Source organism: Cherax quadricarinatus, chromosome 56 (assembly GCF_038502225.1).
Source record: "Cherax quadricarinatus isolate ZL_2023a chromosome 56, ASM3850222v1, whole genome shotgun sequence".
Lineage (NCBI taxonomy): Eukaryota > Metazoa > Arthropoda > Malacostraca > Decapoda > Parastacidae > Cherax > Cherax quadricarinatus.
In genome coordinates, this window is record NC_091347.1 from 26,840,631 (window position 1) to 26,865,515 (window position 24,885).

Genomic DNA, 24,885 nt, shown 5'->3' on the forward strand with positions numbered 1-24,885 from the left:
GATGTGGAAGGCATTCAGGCTTAATTCGGGGAACTGGAGCACAAATCCAATTCCCTAAATCAAGAGCCCCTCACCAACATCAAGGAACCTTCCTTGAGGGGTGTGGAACTGTAGAACCCATACGATTTCTACAGTTTCTGGTAGATTATTACATTCAAGGGAAAGAAGTAAACCCATTAGTGACAGTGCCTTAGATAATGGGAGGCAATCAGGTTGGGACCAAGGGAGATTAGATACAATTCCTTGGATCACGAGGCCCTTGGGCTGGATTACAATCCCTCTTCCCTTTGTCTAGGAGCTGAAGTTCGCAAGAGTGAAATATCCTTAAATAATGAGGCCAAAAGGAGAGGGGTGTAACTAAATTTGATCCAAGAAAGAGACAAGCAGTTCAGTTTCTTGGGTCAAGAACTCTTCACCATGCTAAGGAAACCCCGTCCTCCTGAAGGAAAGGGTCTAGTAGTAATTGGAGAATGATAGACAATCAGATTTGGTCCAGGAACAAGGTTACTTCAATTCTGTGGATCATAACCCTTTCACTATACCCCCCGAAATGTTGTAAAACTACGTATATGAAATTATTATAATCAAAACAAAGCATTAAACCACCAGGGTCATACAGCACTGCAGGGTAGGCGTTGTAAGGTCGGTGAAGAGTGCAAAAGGAAGTACAATCAGAGGTTGTGTAATAAATTTGTTGCTGTCAAAAATCAAAGAGGGAGTGTGTCAAAGGTGGGGCTGTCAGCGAGGATGGAAGATAAAGCAAGAACGTTAGAGGTGGCGACATTGAAAGTAAATTCTAAGTGCTCGCTAATAGCCTGGACAGTCCAATAAAATAGGGCAAACTGAAATTGGAACCTGACAATTCACACACTGGATTATTATAATCAAAATGAAGTGCTAAACCCAGAAGGGTCATACACCACTGCTGGGCTGGGAAGGATGCAGGGGTAATGGGTAGCAAGAGAGAGGGATGATTATTAGGGCATGGAGTGCAGTTGGGCAGTGGATACTGCAGGGGTAGAGGGTAGCAAGAGATTGAGGTAGAAAGGGCCACGAGGAGTACTAGAGGCATCATCATCAGAGTTGGTGCAGTAAATCAGTTGCTGTCAAAAAGTCAATGAGAGTGTGGATTAAAAGAGTCCATCAGCAAGAAGGGAAGGTAAAGTAAGGGCAGTAGAGCGGTGACACCGTTAAGGGTAAATTCCGTGTGCTCGTTGATAGAGTGGGCAGTCCAACAGAATCACACAGTGGAATGGGCACCTCTCCATGAGTGAGATGTGTGCTAGATGTGAAGAAGGGAAAGCATAATCTCCCAGCCACATCACTGATAAGAAGACAAGGTTCCTAAACCTGGCTTGATAGCATAACTTGTTATGAATCAATTCAGACATTCACTACCATTAGGTTGTGAAGGTGGCTACAGATTACAGCAAAATAATCTGAGAATGGAATACCTCTACAGTATGCGAGACTGGAAGGTCGTGTATCGCTAATCGCTCAGCAGTCTGCCTGCTTGTGCCTTGAACATCAACAACCCAGGTACCCCACGGAAAACTATTTCTTTGTTTTCCTAGAAATGTGGCACAAATAAAGTTGTGTATGAAGAACTAAGGGATGAGGTGACAAATTTTTTGTGGTAGCCTGAGCTTACCACAAATGACGAGGCATGGAGGCAATATGGATAATTGCCATGAGAACTGCATACAGTTCAGCTGTGAAGGTGTTAGCCAAGTCTAATAAATAACCTCGTACAACACAGTCTCGGAACACTGCTGCAAACCCGACACCATCAGGATTTAGAACCATCAGCGTAAACTGCAGTGGCCTGAGAAAGAGACCAGAAGTGCTTTAAGAACAAGGGCGTGAGAAGCCACTGTAGGTATTTGAGCTTACACACACAGCAGTGGGGAAGAACACAGACAAACTGTCAGAACCTCCCAAGGGAAAAGAGACGAGTTTGATGCAAGATGTATGTATAAAAGGGATGGGGGAGCAGCTGAAGAGAAGTCAAGAGCAAATGAAGATGGAGCAAACAGGAGTGGAGAACAAATAATGGACCTCTTCTAACAACCGTTACCATCCTGTTGACAGCATTCTGGAGTGAGGCTGCTGCTAGGTGACAGACAGTGCCTGCACAGGGTATAGCAAAGCCATCATCAAAGTAATGACCAAATATTAGATGGGAGAACAGAGGCCAGATCACTTATGGCAAGGAGAAAAAACAAAAAAAGCGTGGTGCTAAGGACACATCCCTGTGGGACACCTTCAGCTTGGACAAAGGCCAGGGAGAGCAAATGTGTATATGAAGTTATATTCACAAGAAATCCCTAAACCCATATGGGTGATGCAGTCAAAGATGAGAGGTACTGATGGGCTAAAAGAGTAAGGTGCTATATTTTCATGAGGAATTCCTAAACTTGTTGGGGTTATGCAGTGCCTTGAAGTTATTAGGTTTTATTTAAGGAAAAGGAGTATGGCCCCAGTTCCTTATTGCCACCGACCTTCACCAGCATCAAGGTCAAAGTTGTTACTTCCAATCAAGATAGCTATTAGTGGGAGAAATGGCAGATATAAACTGCCAGTGATCCTCCATAGGACATTCAGAACTAAGGATCAACAATTGTTGAAATACTTATCACTTAAATGAGTAACAGTAATCGCTAGTGTCGTTTGCACAAGTAGAATATCAGGTAAGTGCTCTACGTATCAACTGGACTACATGCTTATTAAGCTTCAACAATATTGTTTCATTCACTAAGCACTACATTCATAATGGTCATAGAGCACCTGGAAAATAGAAAGTAATAACTTTTGATCCAAGGGGAAAGCAGCTCCAATTCCTTGAATCAAGAGCCCTTTCAAAAGCAGCAAGGAACCCCTTAAAGGACATATTCATGGAAAGCACTAAATTGAATTATAAAACGTGCTAAACCCCAATGGGACATGCAGCATCGGGCAAATGAGAGGTAATTGAGATTGACCCAAGGAAAGAATTAGACAGCAGGAGCATCAGGTAGGTGGAAGTAGTGACTATTGAAAACTCAGGTAGACTGGGAACACTTAAGTCTTAAAAAAAAAAAGGGGGGGGGGGGGGGGGGCCACGACTAACAGTACTGATCTGCTACTTCATGAATAAGCAAACCACCAACCCTGTAGCAGCAGCTCTGATATTAGGACAGTGTGAAGAGCCATTCTCACATTGAAACAAAGGACAAAAATCAACAAGAAAACCATAAAGTATCCTTATGAAGGATACCTAATAAAATGTAGTTATAAAGGATAATCATACACTTAATTAAGGTGAATCTTTTTACATATTATTACTTATGATTGATTTATTAACAGAAGTACAGATTGTGTCTGGCTAAAAAGTGTCCGTGAAGCAATGGTACAGGTTAGACCATAACACTCACTCATTACGTTGCTCACCTATGTTGCAATAAAGCATGTTCTGTAAAACTTTTAATATGGACACCCGTAAAATATAACTAAATATATCAACTGTACAGAATATGAAAGGCTAGAAATATAGGGGAGGGCTAAAAGGAAAACTTTACCTAGTGGCAGATCCCTCCCTTATAATGGTAGTGCATGTAGTGCCCCTCTGTTCTGGCTCCCCAATACAGCTCACATGCAGGTAGCTGTTGATTAGCCAATCTTACCATTTAGTCTGCATCTACTCAATCTCATCATGGGAGGCACCAGGGATGTTAACTGCCATTTATTCATCCAACAGTGGGGATGCAGCTGCTTGTGGCTGAATATTACTTATATACAAAATAATTTCGTATGGAGTGCACCGATAAAGAATTAAATAAAAAGTTTCCAAAGTCAGATACTTTGTTAATGATGACCACAATAAGTCAACATCCCTTTAAAGTGAGGCAACAGTTACACTTAACCATTCACAGTTGTCAAATCCTGTAACAGCATGGGTCATGTATAGTACAAAATATTCATCTAACAATATACACTGCATTGATTTACATACTTCATCACTAAATATAATTCTTTTATTTAATGATTCAGTACCCAGATAATGAATAAATTATAAAATGAAGATCACTGTTTAAGAAGCAATCACAAAAGTTTAAGGTGAATTTCTGCCCACAACTGTACAATTCTCATGCTGCATAATAAGTGTGTTGAAGGATTACTTGACTGATCCATTACGAGTGAATACCAAAGTGCAACTGGTGCCTGGTACAAAATGGATCACTGCCGGAGTAGTATCACAGTCACAGTGCAGAAGGAAACTTGTGGGTGGTGGTGGTGGTGGTGATGGTGGCAGCGGCAGTAGTGGTGGTGGTGGTGATGTGCTGGTGTGATGTCCTCCATATTCATCGATGCAGTGCTCCCAGCCCTCTAACCTACCATAAACTTTTTTTTTTATAAATATAAATATATACTGCATATTTATAAGATATACAACTGGACTTTTTGAGACAAACATAGTAGCGTGCACATTTTTATACACAAGTTTTAAAAAACATGAAGCTATTACAAATAAATAACCATATTACAGCAGTAAAATTTTGCTCATTTATTTTACCATGCTCAACCATAAAAAAAAAAGTACAAAAACTATTATATTGCAACAAAACTACCCTTTCAGTTGCATAGGAATTCATTATGGTTAACAGTCACATATTGCAATAACTCATAAAACCAGCTAACAAAAAATTCAAGGTACAATAAGCCTTGGTAATAGATACTGAGAATTGGTTTAAAAAGACACGCAAACAAACACTAGGTCACATTATTAGTACGAATGAGGTTTTTGAGATGGCATCAAGTAGCCCAGGGGTCACCTGATTCCTATGTTTTGAGGTGGGAGGGGCTTCACCTTTCAAATATCATGTATATCTGAGTTTTTTATGGGTTTAAACTTTCCAGCTTTTTGTTCCATTGTCTCTGATGGCAATAATTGATTTCAGTGATGGTGAGCTATGCTTCTTACCAACTCATCAACTGTCCTGTTGGGTTTACTATGGGAGGACATTGGTGTTGCTTAAGTCATCCCTGTTGCAGGTGCATTGATGTTCACTAAAGTGGATATGTAGACTTCTGCCTCTCCCCCTACATATTTCTTGAAAATGTGTCTCCACAGATAATGGTGTAGATGCCTACCATGGAAGTAAGAGGTGTAGGATTCTTTGTAGTGAGATGTTGATGGAGGATAATAATAATAAAAAAAAAAAAGGGGGGTGGGGGGGGGATGAAGACATGCGAAGGATACCTAGTTTGGTGCATCATTATGTGAATAGCAGTGTACAAGATCGTCCCTTTTTGGTGGGTCTTCTATACACTTCATAAATAAGGGTGCAGCTGTCAAGAGACCTGCACAGGACATCCGGAAAAGGTAGTCTGGCCTCTTTTTTGGGTTCCAATGTGAACTTTATAAATGGCTTGATAGTATCAAGGTAACTGATACAAGCAAAAACATGGGATGGCACTAAGCAACCCTTTCAATGCTGAGCTTGCTAATTCGTGGAGAACTTGGAGACTGAGAAATTCAGCACCCTAACTGCTAACACTGCTTCCTTGCTAAGGTATGTTGGTATTCTGTCATAGATGTTTTAATATTCAGGCCCTTCTCAACAAGGTCAAAACTGAGAAGCTAGCTATATAGCTCCCACTGGAACCCCACATTATTATTATTATTATAATCAAAAAGAAGCGCTAAGCCACAAGGGCTGGAACCCCACAGAAATTAGCCAGACTACCTTTCCTCAATGTTTAACTGAGCAGTTCACCCAACAGCAACAACCTTCCTTTCAAAGTGTACATGAAACCTACTAAAAAGGATTTTATACACTTCTATTTGCACAATGACACTGCACCAAAAGCAGTGTCCTTACTGATTTCTTCTTGAGAGCTAGTCATATCTCTAGCCCTTAGTTATCTTGAGGATTGTATTTACATAACAGAAGACTTAACACTTCTTTCTTTCCCCTTTTCCTTCAACTGGGAATGAAGGTTTAAGGCTGAAGCCATCCTTAAAATCCCCATGGAATATTCCACTTAGCAGTTCTTAGTGCTTCTACAAGGTAATGTTGCCAAGAATACCCAACAGGTACTTATGAGAAACAACATCAATATGGCTTACAACCTCTATCAAGGACCTTGCTACAAGGTATAGTCCTGCATCTTTACACCATTTTCTGTGGACACACACTTCCAAGAAATACGTAGCGAAGACAAGCAGAAGTCTATACATCAACCTGAGTGATCATCGAGGTGCTTGGAACATGGACCTAAATAATACCCATGTCATCCACAGAAATTCTGAGACATTTGACAAGTTGGAAAGAGGCACAACTTGTCACTCAGCCTGGCCTTAGATGTCAAAGGCGCCTGGAAGCTTCCACGATTACCATCATTGATTCCCTGGAACAAAATGCTGGTAGCAACAATATGTCAAAAACACTGATATACATGATACTTGATCAAGTTAAGTCCTGCCCAATTTACAACATTGGTCTCAGGTGATCTCACAGGCTACCTGATGCAATCTCAAAAACTTCACTCGTATTATGCACTTACCTCCGGTCACTAATTGTCTCTCACACCCTACTTTATGTCTATGACATTCTTGACCCTTTGCATGTTAGACGTAATAAAGATCCCAGGACCGAAAAAATTTCTAAAAAAATACATGCTAGTGTTGGCTCATGTGTCTTTTTAAATCAAATAATTCGAGCTTGCTAAGCTTCTTTTTAATGTATAGTTATAAAGTAAACACTACCTCATCCTGGATAAAATTAGTGCAAAACATCATTACTTATCTTAAGAAGAATATCATCAAATTTGAAGATATACTTTGTCAATTAAAACATATTTAGTATGTGAAGCTTTTCAAAGAGTATAATAAAAAACCTCAATGACATGTTAAACTGAATGAATTAGTGATATTGCCATTTAGTCACAAGAGATCTTGGGAAGTGAGAATACATCAGCTTACTTAATGCCAAATGGCTGGGTATGACAATACACAAGGTCATAAAGGTTGCGCATGAAGCTTCCCCTAGAATAACACTCAGGAGGGAAAAGTAGTACTGTATATCTCATAGGCTTTGAAACAAGGTAAGAACATATCCACTCCAGAAAACACACACCATATACACAAGTCACCAATCAATAAAAGCCGTATGTAACCACTGCCCCTTAACTTTACACGTGGTTCAGGTCACTATTTTCTCATTACAAATACAGGTCCTGTTAAACTTGTTCATCAATAGTACCTTGTAGGACCTGTAACATCAGCTTAGAGTTTGGCAGCAAGGATTTCTGCTTCTTTCAGATCAGTTATGCCTGTGAACTGCAGCTTGCATCACACTTCAGCTGTTCAATGCAATGCACCATATTCATTCACCTCCACTGTTACTACTACTACCTTATCACAGACTTATAAAACAACGTGGCTACAAGTCAAATAATGCCTTCAAGCACATTCAGATACCTAAACCATCTAAAATGTCAGACAACAACCATTAAGAAATGCCTTAATTTTTCTGTAACTTGAATTGTATAGCAATGCTCCACAATGCATATAATAAGGCTCATCCTTGTCGATTCGGCTTTCTCTAAAAATAAATAATAATAATAAAAAACACTAAAGTCTCCGACAATGCCCACTTGTACCACACTTTGGCATATGAAGCACTTATGTCAAGCTTTACTGTCATATACACTGGTACTGTACACAGATATGGACCTTTGGAGTCTTATCACATGATACCTGTCATATGAACATACGACAATCTGGATCACCATGTAGACTTGCACAAGGAGGCTGAAGGTTAGGGGATGACAGACCAACTCCAATCGAGACACAGCACAGAGCAGCAACACCACACACACAGGAACAAGGAAGCCACCACCCACTTCCTGTTTGCCTATTGACTCCAGTTACGATGCTCTCATTCCAGTAACTTGACTTTCAGTTGTATATCTTGATGGCCTTTTCTAGATAGTTGTACCGGGAGCGTTTTGGAGCCTTGTTGACATGTTCCAATCCCAACCATGGTTTTGCAGGTATAGAAGCTGCAAACGTAAGTCCAGTAAATTAATTACAATGATTATGACATTCTTTGAGAAACTTTTCACAAATAACCCACACTGCATAGAGGAAATTTAGACAATAATTCTCTCATGAATCATTATCTAGTTACAACTAAATAATTGCCAAGGATGGACTGAATCAACATTTAAAGCTTCCTCTCCAAAATATAGGCTGTTTGTGAATTGTTCCAGCCAAGAGATTACAACATGAATTCATCATTAAAGAAACTGGTTTACACATTCCATGTTACTAATTAAAAAAAAAAAAAGGCATAAATCACACTCAGAACACTGGAATAATGATAATTTCAAGTCTAAACCATAACTAATAAGCAATTTACACTATTCCAGTTTAGAAGCAGCATTTCCACAAAATTCATTTAGTAGTGGAACATTAAAGTTATGAGCTATGAATATTACAAATTAAAATATACCATATAATTAAATATTGTATTGCAAAAGGCCATTTTATTCTCATACAAAGTAATGGAGAGATAGATTGCGTATTTTTATACGTATATACTTCTAAACTTTTGTATTCTGGGCACCTCTGCAAAAACAGTGATTATGTGTGAGTAAGGTGAAAGTGTTGAATGATGATGAAAGTACTTTCTTTTTGGGAATTTTCTTTCTCTTTGGGTCACCCTGCCTCGGTGGGAGACGGCCGACTTGTTGGGGAAAAAAAAAAAAGTAATGCATAAAATATACAAACGCTCAGTGGAAATTGCTAAATATTAATTCTGTAACAAGTTATGTTTCTGATGTATAGTGATTCCCCACTTAAATTTTCACTTGCCAGAATTCTGAATAACAATCACCCCCAAAAATCCAAGGACCCTTTCTCCATTTAACAACCGGATCCATCTTTTTTAAAATCAGATTTGCTGGATGCAAATTTTTTACCTCAATCAGTGGCCATCCTTGAACAAAAGTCAGACATAACTAACAAATGAAGAGTTATGGACTTTGGCAAGTATACTTTTTAATTCTTAAATTTAAGAAAAATTTATACTATATGGGAAACTGTCCATGTCTATTTTTTGAGACTGCATCAGGGCCACCTCAAGAGCTTTTATGGAAAAAAAAGAGAGAACTGTTGTCCAGAGGGCTGAGGAAGGGTTGTTGAGGTGGTTTGGACATGTAGAGAGAATGGAGCGAAACAGAGTGACTTCAAGAGTGTATCAGTCTGTAGTGGAAGGAAGGCGGGGTAGGGGTCGGCCTAGGAAAGGTTGGAGAGAGGGGTAAAGGAGGTTTTGTGTGCGAGGGGCTTGGACTTCCAGCAGGCATGCGTGAGCGTGTTTGATAGGAGTGAATGGAGACAAATGGTTTTTAATACTTGACGTGCTGTTGGAGTGTGAGCAAAGTAACATTTATGAAGGGGTTCAGGGAAACCGGCAGGCCGGACTTGAGTCCTGGAGATGGGGAAGTACAGTGCCTGCACTCTGAAGGAGTTCTGGCAAGACAGTGATGGAGTGAATGATAGTGAAAGTTTTTCTTTTTCAGGCCACCCTGCCTTGGTGGGAATCGGCCAGTGTGATAATAATAAAATAATAATAAAAATAAGAGAACAGTCTTCTAAACAGAAAAAAAAAAAAAAAAAAAAAAAAAACCACTTAATTTTGTGGTGTGTTGAGGTTGGCAAAAGATAATCACCCATCTGTACATATTGTACAGTTAATGATGTTAAATTATGATTGTTTTCCATTTTTTCAATATCTAACAAGAGTTGTGATAGTTTCTCATGCTATTAGACGAGTTTTAAGGTTTTTAGCCTGACACAAACCCACATAGGAAAGTTGCAGTTCGAGGGTAATCTGAACTGTAATGCTAACACACTTTTGGCAAGACAGCGATTAAATGAGTGAGGGTCAATGTGTTTTCTTCTTTGGGTGGGAAAGAAATGGTTGAGCTGGGGCCTAAAATGGTGGCAGGCAGCATATTTCAAGGCATGAAAATTAGGTATACAAGTATCTCATACACAGCTTACGTACTAAGTGAGGGATCAATAAACAAAGTTTTAGAGTAGAGAAAATTTCTGAAAATCCAAAAATGAATATTTTTTTTTCAGCTGAAAAAAAAAAATATTCATTACACTTAACATTAAAACCATACCTATTTATCTGTGAGGACTCTGAAACCACATTGAAAAAGACTTTCCTTAAAACTGTAAAATATCCTATAAAAGGTAATACAGGGGTCATCAAATATTTATACAAATTTTTAATCCCAGAATACTATAAAAATTTGAGCTATTCATAAAAATGCTGCATTATACTCTCATCTGCTCACATTTTAAGATACTTTTCTACATTTTTATATGAGATCTGCATGAAGCTTTATATTAACTATAGTTGATGTGAAAATATTTTATAAATGCTATACAAATAATGTTCACCTAAAAGCCCATAAATGTGAAATATGTCCTTGAAATCATCCTTTGTCAATACTTTTTCAATAAGCTAGAGTAATTATGTCAATCTGTGATGAAATGATAAAAATTAAGTGGCTTACTCTGGTTTGGATGTGGTTTGAAGTCTTGTAGATTAACTATGTCATCATCAGTAAGGAAAGTTGGCCTTCCCATCATAACAATGGCAAAGCGATACTGAAACACAAATTAAGTGTTAAGCTACATATGCAGCTAATGATTCACAAACTTTAATTTATCTACCACTATAACAGATGCTTTTTCTTGACAAGAACTGTTTTATGAAATAGTTAAGGAGTGAAATTTTTTTCTTAACTGCAATAAAATATTCCTACAAACTTAAATGCAAAAGTTTGCTGGCAGAAAATTCTGTGGTACATTCAGTAAACCTTTTCATAATGCATGTGATACATTCCTGAAAAGCAGTGCCCTACCAAAATTAGCATTATGAAGAAAAAAGAATCAGGGAAAATAGCATTATGGACAAATTTACTGAACAACTTTTTTCTTATAATATTCTACTAGACAAAACTTACTGCATTTTACCTCACCTTCCATTCTGTTAGTCATTACTTGAAACATTTGATGAGTTTGGGGAGGATTTAACATGAGTCTATTGGACAAAACTGGATACAGTGAGGTCTATCAGCTGACACACTTGGTACATGTCAACATAAAAACAAAAGCCATGTTTCCTTACCAAACTATGCCAAACATATATTTACTCTCCTCCACACATATACCAAAGAAACAATGCTCTCTTATCAGGCTCCTCTATTTAGTGGTTTTTCATTAATGCAAATGAAAAAGTACATCAAAAACTGACAGAATGTACAGTGAAGGCTTTCCATGAACTGTTGAAGATTAGGACACTTCTGCAACATATGGGAATCTTTACTGAAGAAACGTTTCGCCACACAGTGGCTTCATCAGTCCAATACAAACTCCTCCTCTCCTCACACCTTTCTGCTTTGTAATGAACGGATGAAGCCACTGTGTGGCAAAACGTTTCTTCAATAAGGATTTCCATATGTTGCGTAAGTGTCTCAATCTTCAACTTGTTGGTTTTAAACCATTTATCAATCTTCTACAAGATTGATGGACTGAATACGACTCCAGGCTTAGGGACTGATTACCTCTAACTCCTCCTCTCATTACACCTTTCTGCTTTGTATTAGACTGATGAAGCCAGTGTGTGGCTAAACATTTTTTCAATAAAGATTCCAATATGTGGCATATGTGTCTCAATCTTCAACATGTTGGGTTTAAACCATTTATCACATTTCCATGAACTATTTAATTTTAGATGTACATTTTCCAATGGATTTACAAAAAACTGCACTACACAGATGAGCTGTATAAGAGTTGATTATACAACAGGGCTCAAACATGTTGGTCAGTTGACAGTTAGTTGACAAGAGCTGAAGCTTACCTCTTGTCAGCTCAAATAAGTAATTATGATTTATCTCCCTTTCTTGAAGAGAACAGATAATGAGATCTTGTGCTGCCCTATCATAACACAACCAACCCGCCCCACTGTTTTTATATTGTACAGTTACATACCTGTAAAATGCAAACTAAAATAGTATTGTAATTACAAAAAATCCATGTCCAAAGAAAATATAATAAATTTGAGATAAAAACATTAATGTTTGATATTCAGTTATTATTAGTATGAAAGCATACTTTTATTTTGACAGTTAACTGGCACAAGAAGAGACAAATAAAAAATCTGCATTATCAAATGATGCTATTTTCAGAACATCTTTTATAGCTCTCACCTTTTCGAATTCCTTATCCGGTACATCCAGCCTCTTCTGAATGCGATCTCTGACATGAGAGAACAGCTCGCCCTGTTTTATTTTGAAGAGGAATGGTATACCAAATGTAGAAAATATTTCTTTATGGAAATGCGCAACTGGTATTAACATTTCATCATCTGCGATGTGGAGTTCCTCTGTTGGCAATTCCTCTATTCGATAAGATCTGGTTCCTGCTGTGCTGAGGCTATCCAAGCTCATGCTCTCAGGAGGTGTAGAGGCAATTTTATATGAAGAGATATCTACAAGCCTGAAAGAAAGTTTCTTGAAATGGTTAATTAAAAAAATTCCTTAAATACACATTACTTATGTAATTACTATAATACCACAAAATTATAGAATACGAGTTCCAAGCTTTCACCCATACTCAAAGACTTTCTCGGGAGCTAAAAAAAAAAAAAAAAGAGGAGGAGGAGGAAATAAAGGGGGACTAGGGTTGACCCCAAGAGAATGGGGTACTGTATATAAAACTTTTACCGAACAATTTGCCAAATGCTGAATGCGTAATACTTTTCCCACGTGTTTGATTATACACACGTTGTGTTGTTAAATTATGAACACTACATTATATCATTCATGTTCATATTATTATTTGTATTTATCAAACATATTATTTGTATTTATCAAACAAGACTGTACAAATAAGCCTGTCATGGACAGGGAAGGGGTAAAACATTTTACAAGGTACAATGAGCAATTAGACAACTTAACAAACAATGCACTGGAGTCTGACCCAGTTGAGACTACCTGCAATGACTCTTTTGTAGATTTTCTCCTGCGTGACTACATGAATTTCAACAAATTTTCTTGCAAAGGATATTCGAATAATGGAATGTGCAAATTTAATAATACAGGAACAAATTATGCAATCAATCAATCAAGAATTGAAAATGTTTTCCCAAAACCAGTAGTCAATATCTGGTAAACTTATTGAGTAAATATACCTCCTTCCCAAATGTGATAAACCATATCAAATTCATAAGAACCATTCATGATTTATATTTTGAAAACTCATTTCTAGCATATACACATACAGTGGTCCCTCAATAATCGTAGGGCTCGAGTCGTAGATTTCGGAAATCATAGCGATATTTTCGTATAAACATGGGCTCGCTAATCGTAGATCGACTCGCGAATAGTAGTTCGTCCGGGACGCGCACGCACACTGTGAGCCGGGGCGGCCTCCCTTCCCAGCCAGTGTGGCATTGTTTACCAGCGAGCGACAGTCCCCTCACTTGCTCCTACAAAATATTTCATAATATTCTATTCATTTTAGTGCTTGCAAGTACTAAATAAGCTACCATAGCTCCAAAGAAAGCTCCTAGTGCCAAGCCTTTGGTAAAGAAGGTGAGAAATACGACTGAATTTAAGAAAAACATCATTGAACAATATGAAAGTGGTTAAAGAGACGTCAGAAACAGAGCTCTCTGGACAGTTATTTTGCGAGACAGGACTCCAGTGACTCAAGCTGGTCCTAGTGGCATTAAGAAACAGAGAAGAGAAGTAACCCCAGAAAAGCAATTGGTACCTGAGGTGTTGATGGAAGGGGATTCCCCTTCCAAACTGTAAATAATCCAATCTCTCTCCTCCTCCAGTCTCCCATACACTAAGAAGAACTGCCAATAAAGGTAAGTGTTATGCTGTTAATGTTTCATTCATCATGTTCCATTGTATTGTTTATGTACTACATCTATATTTCATGTAAAAAAAATTTCTGTTTTAATACTTCTGGGTGTCAAGAATGGATTAATTGTATTTACATTATTTCTTATGGGGAAAATTGATTCAAAAATCGTAATTTCGATAATAATAGCACCTCCAGGAATGGATTAAATACGATAAACGAGGGACCACTGTACTTTTTTCTTTAACACAGCCGTCTCCCATCAAAGTAGGGTGACCCAAAAAAGAAGAAACACTTTCACTATCACTATCTTAGTAGAAGTATGCTGTAAAGTAAAAGGACACAAATGCAACTAATATGACATTTTTATTGTGCCAACATTTTGCTCTCCAGGAGCTTTGTCAAGCTTTGTGTCCTTTTACTTTATATACTGTTGGTAATTCTACCAACTTTATTAGAAGTATGCTGATACTACAGTCCAATGCCCCTGCAAACTGCAAATATACCCACTCCTGAGTGTGGGCACTGTACTTCATGCCTCCAGGACTCAGTCCAGCTAACCGGTGTCCCTGAACCCCTTCAAAATATTACTTTCCTCACATTCCAACAGCTTGTCAAATCCCTAAAACAATGTGCCTCCACTCCTATCTAACATGCTAACACACACTTGCTGGCTGTCCAAGCCCCTTGCACAAAAAAAACCTCCTTTACCCCCTCCCTCCAATTTTTCCTAGGGCAACCCCTACCCTGCCTTCCCTCCACCACAGAATTATATACCCTCCAAGTCATCCTCTTTTGCTCCATCCTTTCAATGTCCAAACCACCTCAATAACCCCTCCTCAGCCCTCTGGATAATATTTTTTCATAACCCCCATACCTCCTCATTTTCAAGCTATGAATTCTCTGCATAATGTTTACACCGCACATTGCCCTCGGACACTACATCTCCACTGCCTGAAGCCTCCTCACTGCAACACTCACAACCCATTCTTCATACCCATATAAGTGTGTTGGTACCACTATACTCTCATCCATTCTCCCCTTTGCCTCCATGGATAACATGCTTTGTCTCCACAAATGCCTTGATGCACCATCCACTTCCACCCCCCCATCAATTCATAATGGTTTACCTCATCTTTCATAGATGCATCTGCCGCCATTAATATCTCAACGACTACTGCATTACTCCTGGGGTAATGGTACTTACTGACCACGTGTATACCCAAGGCATGTCACTGCACCATGTCTACAGCTTCATCTTCCCAATCATTTCTTCTTTATCTCTTGTACACCTTGCCTTCATTCTTTTCTACTTAAGACTCCATGTCATCTTGTTTGGCACTGTATAAGCTAATACTTTGAAGAACCATCATTACTGGAATGATCTACTGTTAAAATGGCACTCTGCTTAGAGGCCTTTCAGTAAATCATGGTTACACTACTGGTTTACTCATACTATAACACAACTACACTTAACAAATAATCACACAAAAAAGTATTAACGTGTAGTGCATGTAAACACGATAACTTTTTTTATTTCATGTAGCTCAAAAACTACAATATGAGTACAGTTGCTCAAATGTTTTAACAAGGTTTATAACTATAACACTTCACTATCATCAGTAGCCTAGCAACTTGCTGGCCCAACAGTCTGCATAAATACCTAACAGGAAAAATCTTGGAAAATAAACAAGAGCTTGGAGCTCCACTTTATATTTTTCTGTGAGATCAAGTTAATAACATAAAAAAGTATAATTCAATCCATTATTAATGCTCACCTTAATTTACCAGAACCATTTTCTGCTAAGGTGACCTGCTTTCTTGCTTCATGCAATAGGTCAGCTACTGTTCCATTTTTATTTGGATAGAGTACTAACTCTAGCTCTTCTTTCATTCTTTCCCCAAGCCACATACACTGAAAGGTAAAGAGTCATAATTTTGTGACTTGTAGTGTGGTACATTACTGCAGTAAGATGATATACTGGTAGCCTTATGAATTATGGGATAATGAACTGAAATCAAATCTATTTGGTGAAGCAATGTAAAAAGAGAGCAAATGAGAGAGTGGGTGAGATGTTATCAACAAATTTTGTTGAAAATAAGAAAAAGTTTTGGAGTGAGATTAACAAGTTAAGAAAGCCTAGAGAACAAATGGATTTGTCAGTTAAAAATAGGAGAGGAGCGTTATTAAATGGAGAGTTAGAGGTATTGGGAAGATGGAAGGAATATTTTGAGGAATTGTTAAATGTTGATGAAGATAGGGAAGCTGTGATTTCGTGTATAGGGCAAGGAGGAATAACATCTTGTAGGAGTGAGGAAGAGCCAGTTGTGAGTGTGGGGGAAGTTCGTGAGGCAGTAGGTAAAATGAAAGGGGGTAAGGCAGCCGGGATTGATGGGATAAAGATAGAAATGTTAAAAGCAGGTGGGGATATAGTTTTGGAGTGGTTGGTGCAATTATTTAATAAATGTATGGAAGAGGGTAAGGTACCTAGGGATTGGCAGAGAGCATGCATAGTTCCTTTGTATAAAGGCAAAGGGGATAAAAGAGAGTGCAAAAATTATAGGGGGATAAGTCTGTTGAGTGTACCTGGTAAAGTGTATGGTAGAGTTATAATTGAAAGAATTAAGAGTAAGACGGAGAATAGGATAGCAGATGAACAAGGAGGCTTTAGGAAAGGTAGGGGGTGTGTGGACCAGGTGTTTACAGTGAAACATATAAGTGAACAGTATTTAGATAAGGCTAAAGAGGTCTTTGTGGCATTTATGGATTTGGAAAAGGCGTATGACAGGGTGGATAGGGGGGCAATGTGGCAGATGTTGCAAGTGTATGGTGTAGGAGGTAGGTTACTGAAAGCAGTGAAGAGTTTTTACGAGGATAGTGAGGCTCAAGTTAGAGTATGTAGGAAAGAGGGAAATTTTTTCCCAGTAAAAGTAGGCCTTAGACAAGGATGTGTGATGTCACCGTGGTTGTTTAATATATTTATAGATGGGGTTGTAAGAGAAGTAAATGCGAGGGTCTTGGCAAGAGGCGTGGAGTTAAAAGATAAAGAATCACACACAAAGTGGGAGTTGTCACAGCTGCTCTTTGCTGATGACACTGTGCTCTTGGGAGATTCTGAAGAGAAGTTGCAGAGATTGGTGGATGAATTTGGTAGGGTGTGCAAAAGAAGAAAATTAAAGGTGAATACAGGAAAGAGTAAGGTTATGAGGATAACAAAAAGATTAGGTGATGAAAGATTGAATATCAGATTGGAGGGAGAGAGTATGGAGGAGGTGAACGTATTCAGATATTTGGGAGTGGACGTGTCAGCGGATGGGTCTATGAAAGATGAGGTGAATCATAGAATTGATGAGGGAAAAAGAGTGAGTGGTGCACTTAGGAGTCTGTGGAGACAAAGAACTTTGTCCTTGGAGGCAAAGAGGGGAATGTATGAGAGTATAGTTTTACCAACGCTCTTATATGGGTGTGAAGCGTGGGTGATGAATGTTGCAGCGAGGAGAAGGCTGGAGGCAGTGGAGATGTCATGTCTGAGGGCAATGTGTGGTGTGAATATAATGCAGAGAATTCGTAGTTTGGAAGTTAGGAGGAGGTGCGGGATTACCAAAACTGTTGTCCAGAGGGCTGAGGAAGGGTTGTTGAGGTGGTTCGGACATGTAGAGAGAATGGAGCGAAACAGAATGACTTCAAGAGTGTATCAGTCTGTAGTGGAAGGAAGGCGGGGTAGGGGTCGGCCTAGGAAGGGTTGGAGGGAGGGGGTAAAGGAGGTTTTGTGTGCGAGGGGCTTGGACTTCCAGCAGGCATGCGTGAGCGTGTTTGATAGGAGTGAATGGAGACAAATGGTTTTTAATACTTGACGTGCTGTTGGAGTGTGAGCAAAGTAACATTTATGAAGGGATTCAGGGAAACCGGCAGGCCGGACTTGAGTCCTGGAGATGGGAAGTACAGTGCCTGCACTCTGAAGGAGGGGTGTTAATGTTGCAGTTTAAAAACTGTAGTGTAAAGCACCCTTCTGGCAAGACAGTGATGGAGTGAATGATGGTGAAAGTTTTTCTTTTTCGGGCCACCCTGCCTTGGTGGGAATCGGCCGGTGTGATAATAAAAAAAAAAAAAAATAATAAAAAAAAAAACCAACACAGACAAGAACCAAATTAACACAACTGTAGTTAGTTTTAAAGATTTTTAGACAAATATGTCTTTGTTAAATCTAACGAAAACCTTTATGGAGAAAAAGATGTAAAATCAATTTATTAGTCGAGGCATAAAGATATTAAAAGATCAAAAGATGATTTCTACTCAGATAACATTTATTGCACTGGAGATATAAAATAACTGCTGTATATGCACCTAGCTAAGGGGTGCTAATATTAAGCAGTTTCTTTTCCAGACATTTTAAATGCCTTCAAATACTGAGCGACCTTGAATTTTCACCCAGACTGTGAGGGCAGTGATCCCCAATGAAAAATTTATACGGAAACCTCTTGTTTGCAGTTACAAAACTGTGGAAAAAGAAAGTAGCTTGTCATCAACAAGAAAATACAAATGAGAAAGTAGGAGTAGAGAAATATGAAAACCAGAAGCAAAATGAAGAAGTGGTGGATAAAAAAATGGTGGAATAGAAAAGCAATTAATAATGAATAATTTTGACATACAGACTGTGGAAAAACCTCACCAGTATTTTCCAAATATAAATTATGATATGCAATATCTTTCTTCTCTGGTGTATGCAGAAATGATAAGGGAAATAAATGCTGATAACATAATGGAGAAAGCTCTATCATAAAGAATAAAATTATAATGAATGTTAAAAGTATTCAGTATGTCTGTAGAGGTTTTGATTCTTTTTTTCTTATTCAATGCCATGAAATTTAAGATAAAATTTGAAAGCTTTTTTACTTCTGCTGGTTGTTACTCATTTGCTTATGGCTGTGCTTAATAAGACAGTAGAGTTTATGTAAATATAAGTTGCAAACTGATTTTGCCATCATTTTCCTACCTTTATAGTGCATTATAAAACTGTCTTGACTGCAAAATTTTATTCATGTTACTGAGACATCTTTATTTTCTTATTACAGTATTTGCTGTCAGACTGCTACACTTTCACAACCTTTGCACATTCTAGTATTATTCAAAAAATAAAATGAATTCCCAGGTAAAGAATGCATCTCAAATTACCATTCTTATCACTGCAACTACAATTTCAAGTACTAAACTGACTTATAAAGAAAATTACCTTGAATTGCCTTTTATTTTCAAGCTCATTAATTCTAATACTAAGCTGCTGGTAGTATATTTTTTTAGGATGCCGTGGCTTCATGCAGACTAGCATATCTTTGAGAGTTCCTTCATAGGTACATCTCACCGGGTTTCCTGGCCCATCTCGGTAGCTGAAAAGTCACAAAAAATTATTATTATTTTTTTTTTTTTAACTCAATAGCTGTCTCTCACCAAGGCAAGGTGGGCCAAAGAAGAAAACATGTTCACTCCATTGCCATCTTGCCAGAAGTGTGCTGACATCATAATTAACATTAACCTGTAACTGCTACATCCCCGCCCCCTGAATACCTTCATAAGACAACCTATCATTTGTCTACATTCCTTCCTATCTAATATGCTCTCACAAGCCTGCTGAATGCTCAAGCCCCTACAACTCAAAGCCTCCTTTATCCCTTCCCTCCAACTATGTCTATATTATACGCAGCATAATAACACTTATAGCCAAGGAGGATGTGGTGTACTATTACCCAACCCTAATATCATTACATTGTGTATTGTACAGTGCCTAGTGCTATTCATTTATTACTGCCAATAAATTTTAGTTTTTCATTAGAATTAGTAATGGCCAATTTGTTAACTGTATTGTACTATGATCTTAATAAATATCACCACTACATCACTTTTCTCATCATTTCAAAGAAAATTTCATTATTTAACCACCATGGTGCGTTCACTTTGAAGGAGGCATAGTCATCTTACAGTTTAAAGGGTCATTTGAATTCTAATGTCTAAAGACTTCTGGGAAGACAGCAATTTAGATGAGGGTGAATGTTTCCTTCTTTGGGTCAAACTACGTTAGTGTGAAATGGCCAGTGGGGAAAAAATTTACACAGTATTTTTATAATAAACTCTTTTGAAATTAAATTATTTTTTTTTTTATTATCACACCGGCCGATTCCCACCAAGGCAGGGTGGCCCGAAAAAGAAAAACTTTCACCATCATTCACTCCATCACTGTCTTGCCAGAAGGGTGCTTTACACTACAGTTTTTAAACTGCAACATTAACACCCCTCCTTCAGAGTGCAGGCACTGTACTTCCCATCTCCAGGACTCAAGTCCGGCCTGCCGGTTTCCCTGAATCCCTTCATAAATGTTACTTTGCTCACACTCCAACAGCACGTCAAGTATTAAAAACCATTTGTCTCCATTCACTCCTATCAAACACGCTCACGCATGCCTGCTGGAAGTCCAAGCCCCTCGCACACAAAACCTCCTTTACCCCCTCCCTCCAACCCTTCCTAGGCCGACCCCTACCCCGCCTTCCTTCCACTACAGACTGATACACTCTTGAAGTCATTCTGTTTCGCTCCATTCTCTCTACATGTCCGAACCACCTCAACAACCCTTCCTCAGCCCTCTGGACAACAGTTTTGGTAATCCCGCACCTCCTCCTAACTTCCAAACTACGAATTCTCTGCATTATATTCACACCACACATTGCCCTCAGACATGACATCTCCACTGCCTCCAGCCTTCTCCTCGCTGCAACATTCATCACCCACGCTTCACACCCATATAAGAGCGTTGGTAAAACTATACTCTCATACATTCCCCTCTTTGCCTCCAAGGACAAAGTTCTTTGTCTCCACAGACTCCTAAGTGCACCACTCACTCTTTTTCCCTCATCAATTCTATGATTCACCTCATCTTTCATAGACCCATCCGCTGACACGTCCACTCCCAAATATCTGAATACGTTCACCTCCTCCATACTCTCTCCCTCCAATCTGATATTCAATCTTTCATCACCTAATCTTTTTGTTATCCTCATAACCTTACTCTTTCCTGTATTCACCTTTAATTTTCTTCTTTTGCACACCCTACCAAATTCATCCACCAATCTCTGCAACTTCTCTTCAGAATCTCCCAAGAGCACAGTGTCATCGGCAAAGAGCAGCTGTGACAACTCCCACTTTGTGTGTGATTCTTTATCTTTTAACTCCACGCCTCTTGCCAAGACCCTCGCATTTACTTCTCTTACAACCCCATCTATAAATATATTAAACAACCACGGTGACATCACACATCCTTGTCTAAGGCCTACTTTTACTGGGAAAAAATTTCCCTCTTTCCTACATACTCTAACTTGAGCCTCACTATCCTCGTAAAAACTCTTCACTGCTTTCAGTAACCTACCTCCTACACCATACACTTGCAACATCTGCCACATTGCCCCCCTATCCACCCTGTCATACGCCTTTTCCAAATCCATAAATGCCACAAAGACCTCTTTAGCCTTATCTAAATACTGTTCACTTATATGTTTCACTGTAAACACCTGGTCCACACACCCCCTACCTTTCCTAAAGCCTCCTTGTTCATCTGCTATCCTATTCTCCGTCTTACTCTTAATTCTTTCAATTATAACTCTACCATACACTTTACCAGGTACACTCAACAGACTTATCCCCCTATAATTTTTGCACTCTCTTTTATCCCCTTTGCCTTTATACAAAGGAACTATGCATGCTCTCTGCCAATCCCTAGGTACCTTACCCTCTTCCATACATTTATTAAATAATTGCACCAACCACTCCAAAACTATATCCCCACCTGCTTTTAACATTTCTATCTTTATCCCATCAATCCCGGCTGCCTTACCCCCTTTCATTTTACCTACTGCCTCACGAACTTCCCCCACACTCACAACTGGCTCTTCCTCACTCCTACAAGATGTTATTCCTCCTTGCCCTATACACGAAATCACAGCTTCCCTATCTTCATCAACATTTAACAATTCCTCAAAATATTCCTTCCATCTTCCCAATACCTCTACTTCTCCATTTAATAACTCTCCTCTCCTATTTTTAACTGACAAATCCATTTGTTCTCTAGGCTTTCTTAACTTGTTAATCTCACTCCAAAACTTTTTCTTATTTTCAACAAAATTTGTTGATAACATCTCACCCACTCTCTCATTTGCTCTCTTTTTACATTGCTTCACCACTCTCTTAACTTCTCTCTTTTTCTCCATATACTCTTCCCTCCTTGCATCACTTCTACTTTGTAAAAACTTCTCATATGCTAACTTTTTCTCCCTTACTACTCTCTTTACATCATCATTCCACCAATCGCTCCTCTTCCCTCCTGCACCCACTTTCCTGTAACCACAAACTTCTGCTGAACACTCTAACACTACATTTTTAAACCTACCCCATACCTCTTCGACCCCATTGCCTATGCTCTCATTAGCCCATCTATCCTCCAATAGCTGTTTATATCTTACCCTAACTGCCTCCTCTTTTAGTTTATAAACCTTCACCTCTCTCTTCCCTGATGCTTCTATTCTCCTTGTATCCCATCTACCTTTTACTCTCAGTGTAGCTACAACTAGAAAGTGATCTGATATATCTGTGGCCCCTCTATAAACATGTACATCCTGAAGTCTACTCAACAGTCTTTTATCTACCAATACATAATCCAACATATCACCACTACATCACTTTTCTCATCATTTCAAAGAAAATTTCATTATTTAACCACCATGGTGCGTTCACTTTGAAGGAGGCATAGTCATCTTACAGTTTAAAGGGTCATTTGAATTCTAATGTCTAAAGACTTCTGGGAAGACAGCAATTTAGATGAGGGTGAATGTTTCCTTCTTTGGGTCAAACTACGTTAGTGTGAAATGGCCAGTGGGGAAAAAATTTACACAGTATTTTTATAATAAACTCTTTTGAAATTAAATATCATTAAATTTGCAAAGAATAATTTTTTAAGAGAAAGACATTCCTGGTGAATCACTAACCTCTGTGACTTGAAAAACTGTAATAGATATGGATCTGTATCTAAACGGTGGGCGACGGCTCTTGCCATCTGATCATAATTCATCCTTTGTGACAATTCCATAATAAACCCAGGGTCTGTTGGAACAGTCTTATCACAGAATGTTACCTGTAAAATATTCATGCAGAAATCAGAAGTAAGAAATATATTTGGGGCGAGCCTATAATTGACAAGGCTATCTATTCACATGGTGTGGCTTGTTAAATGGAAACTATGAATGAAGAGTTTTGGGCACCAATTAACCAGAGATAATTAACAGAACATATTGTAAAGTCTTTAAACTCAAAGCAAATAGAAAACCATCTAATCTACAAAATAATATTTTATAATTTAGTTGCCAAAAAAAAAAAAAAAAAAAAAAAAAAAAAAACTAAAATAGAATTTACAGTATTGTTAAAATCCGGAAACAAACACTGACCACTACAAAGGTGATCTAGCTAAAACTACCAATACAACAAGAGATGTGTAGAACATATTTAGTACAGCAGGCCACCATTTTTCATGCTATGTGGCAATAATAGCCAGTATGTTGTGTCACGATTGAAATTTTTGTGTCTTATCACATTTTGTTGTAAAGTGACCATTTTTAGCACCAGTGCCAGATGGAATATTTCTTCTCTTGTGCATCAGGCCTCCACTTTTTTTTTTCTTTTGTGTGCGTGTGTGTGGGGGGGGGGAGACCTAGCATCACTCCTGTGTATAAACAACACCTACCACACTCCAAGTGCTAAGTTACATTATAAACGCATACCAAGCATTTGAATGCATGGATTCAGCCGAGAAAAAAGAAAAGTGCCCCACTAAATTTCCTTATGATAAGGGAAATTATAATTAACCCTTTGACTGTCGCGGCCGTATATATACGTTTACGAGGTACCGTGTTTGACGAATATATACTCATAAATTCTAGCGGCTTCATATCAGGCAGGAGAAAGCTGGTAGGCCCACATGTGAGAGAATGGGTCGATGTGGTCAGTGTGCACCATATAAAAAAAACCCTGGAGCACGCAGTGCATAATGAGAAAAAAAAACTCAGACCGTTTTTTTAATTAAAATGCCGACTTTGTGGTCTATTTTCGTATAGTATTTGTGGTTGTATTCTCGTTTTCTTGGTCTCATTTGACAGAATGGAAACTATATTATAGAAACAGAGGTGATTTTGATTAATTTTACTATAAAAAGAACCTGGAAATGGAGCACAAAGTATGGGAAATGTTTGATTTTTGCCGATGTTCAAAAGTAAACAAATGATGTCACTGTCCAATAAATGTCCAAACAGCCGTTCTAATATGCAGTCATGAATGGGTTGATGTAATTTTTACAATTATTACAGTATTACAGAAGTCTGCATAACAGTAAATCTTCTATTTTTTTGTTTGAATAAAATTTCAAAATAGAAAGCAAGAGTAATATCACAGGGGCCTGCAGACATGACTGATGAACAAAGAAAATGTTATTTTAGAGCCAGGAATGTCTGCATTGTTTATTCTGGTCCTTATTTTGAAATTGTCATATTTTTTAATTTTCGTGAAATTGGCCAAATTGCAAATTTCTGACCACGTTATTGAGTAGTTGAAATCGGTAAATGGGCAGTTTCTTGTACTCAATCGATGGAAAAAAATGGAGTTCTGAAGAAATAGCTATGAGTTTGGTTGACTGGAATAATGGAATTAGCCGAAAATAGGGCTCAAAGTGGGTGAAATCGCCGATTTGTAAATATCGCTGAGGTCGCTAACTTCGTGAGAGTGTAATTCCGTCAGTTTTCCATCAAATTTCGTTTTTTTTGGTGTCTTTACAATCGGGAAAAGATTCTCTATCATTTCATAAGAAAAAAATAATTTTTTTTTTTTAAATTTTGTGACACCAGGAGACACCTCAGGATTGGGG

General features: G+C 38.3%; 1 protein-coding gene across 1 annotated transcript in view; it reads right to left on the reverse strand.

Annotated features, from left to right (window-relative positions):
- Positions 1-3,295: 3,295 nt before the first annotated feature.
- The window catches only part of Usp7 (Ubiquitin-specific protease 7), an 82,927-nt gene continuing 61,337 nt past the window's right edge, over positions 3,296-24,885 (reverse strand). Inside the window, exons 17-22 of the mRNA XM_053794019.2 lie at positions 22,961-23,106; positions 19,168-19,321; positions 15,715-15,851; positions 12,274-12,562; positions 10,576-10,669; positions 3,296-8,046 (exon numbers count right to left, since the gene is read on the reverse strand). Of these exons, the coding sequence (XP_053649994.1) occupies positions 7,943-8,046; positions 10,576-10,669; positions 12,274-12,562; positions 15,715-15,851; positions 19,168-19,321; positions 22,961-23,106 (924 nt within the window). The 3' untranslated portion in view covers positions 3,296-7,942. The remainder of the gene's footprint in view (positions 8,047-10,575; positions 10,670-12,273; positions 12,563-15,714; positions 15,852-19,167; positions 19,322-22,960; positions 23,107-24,885) is intronic.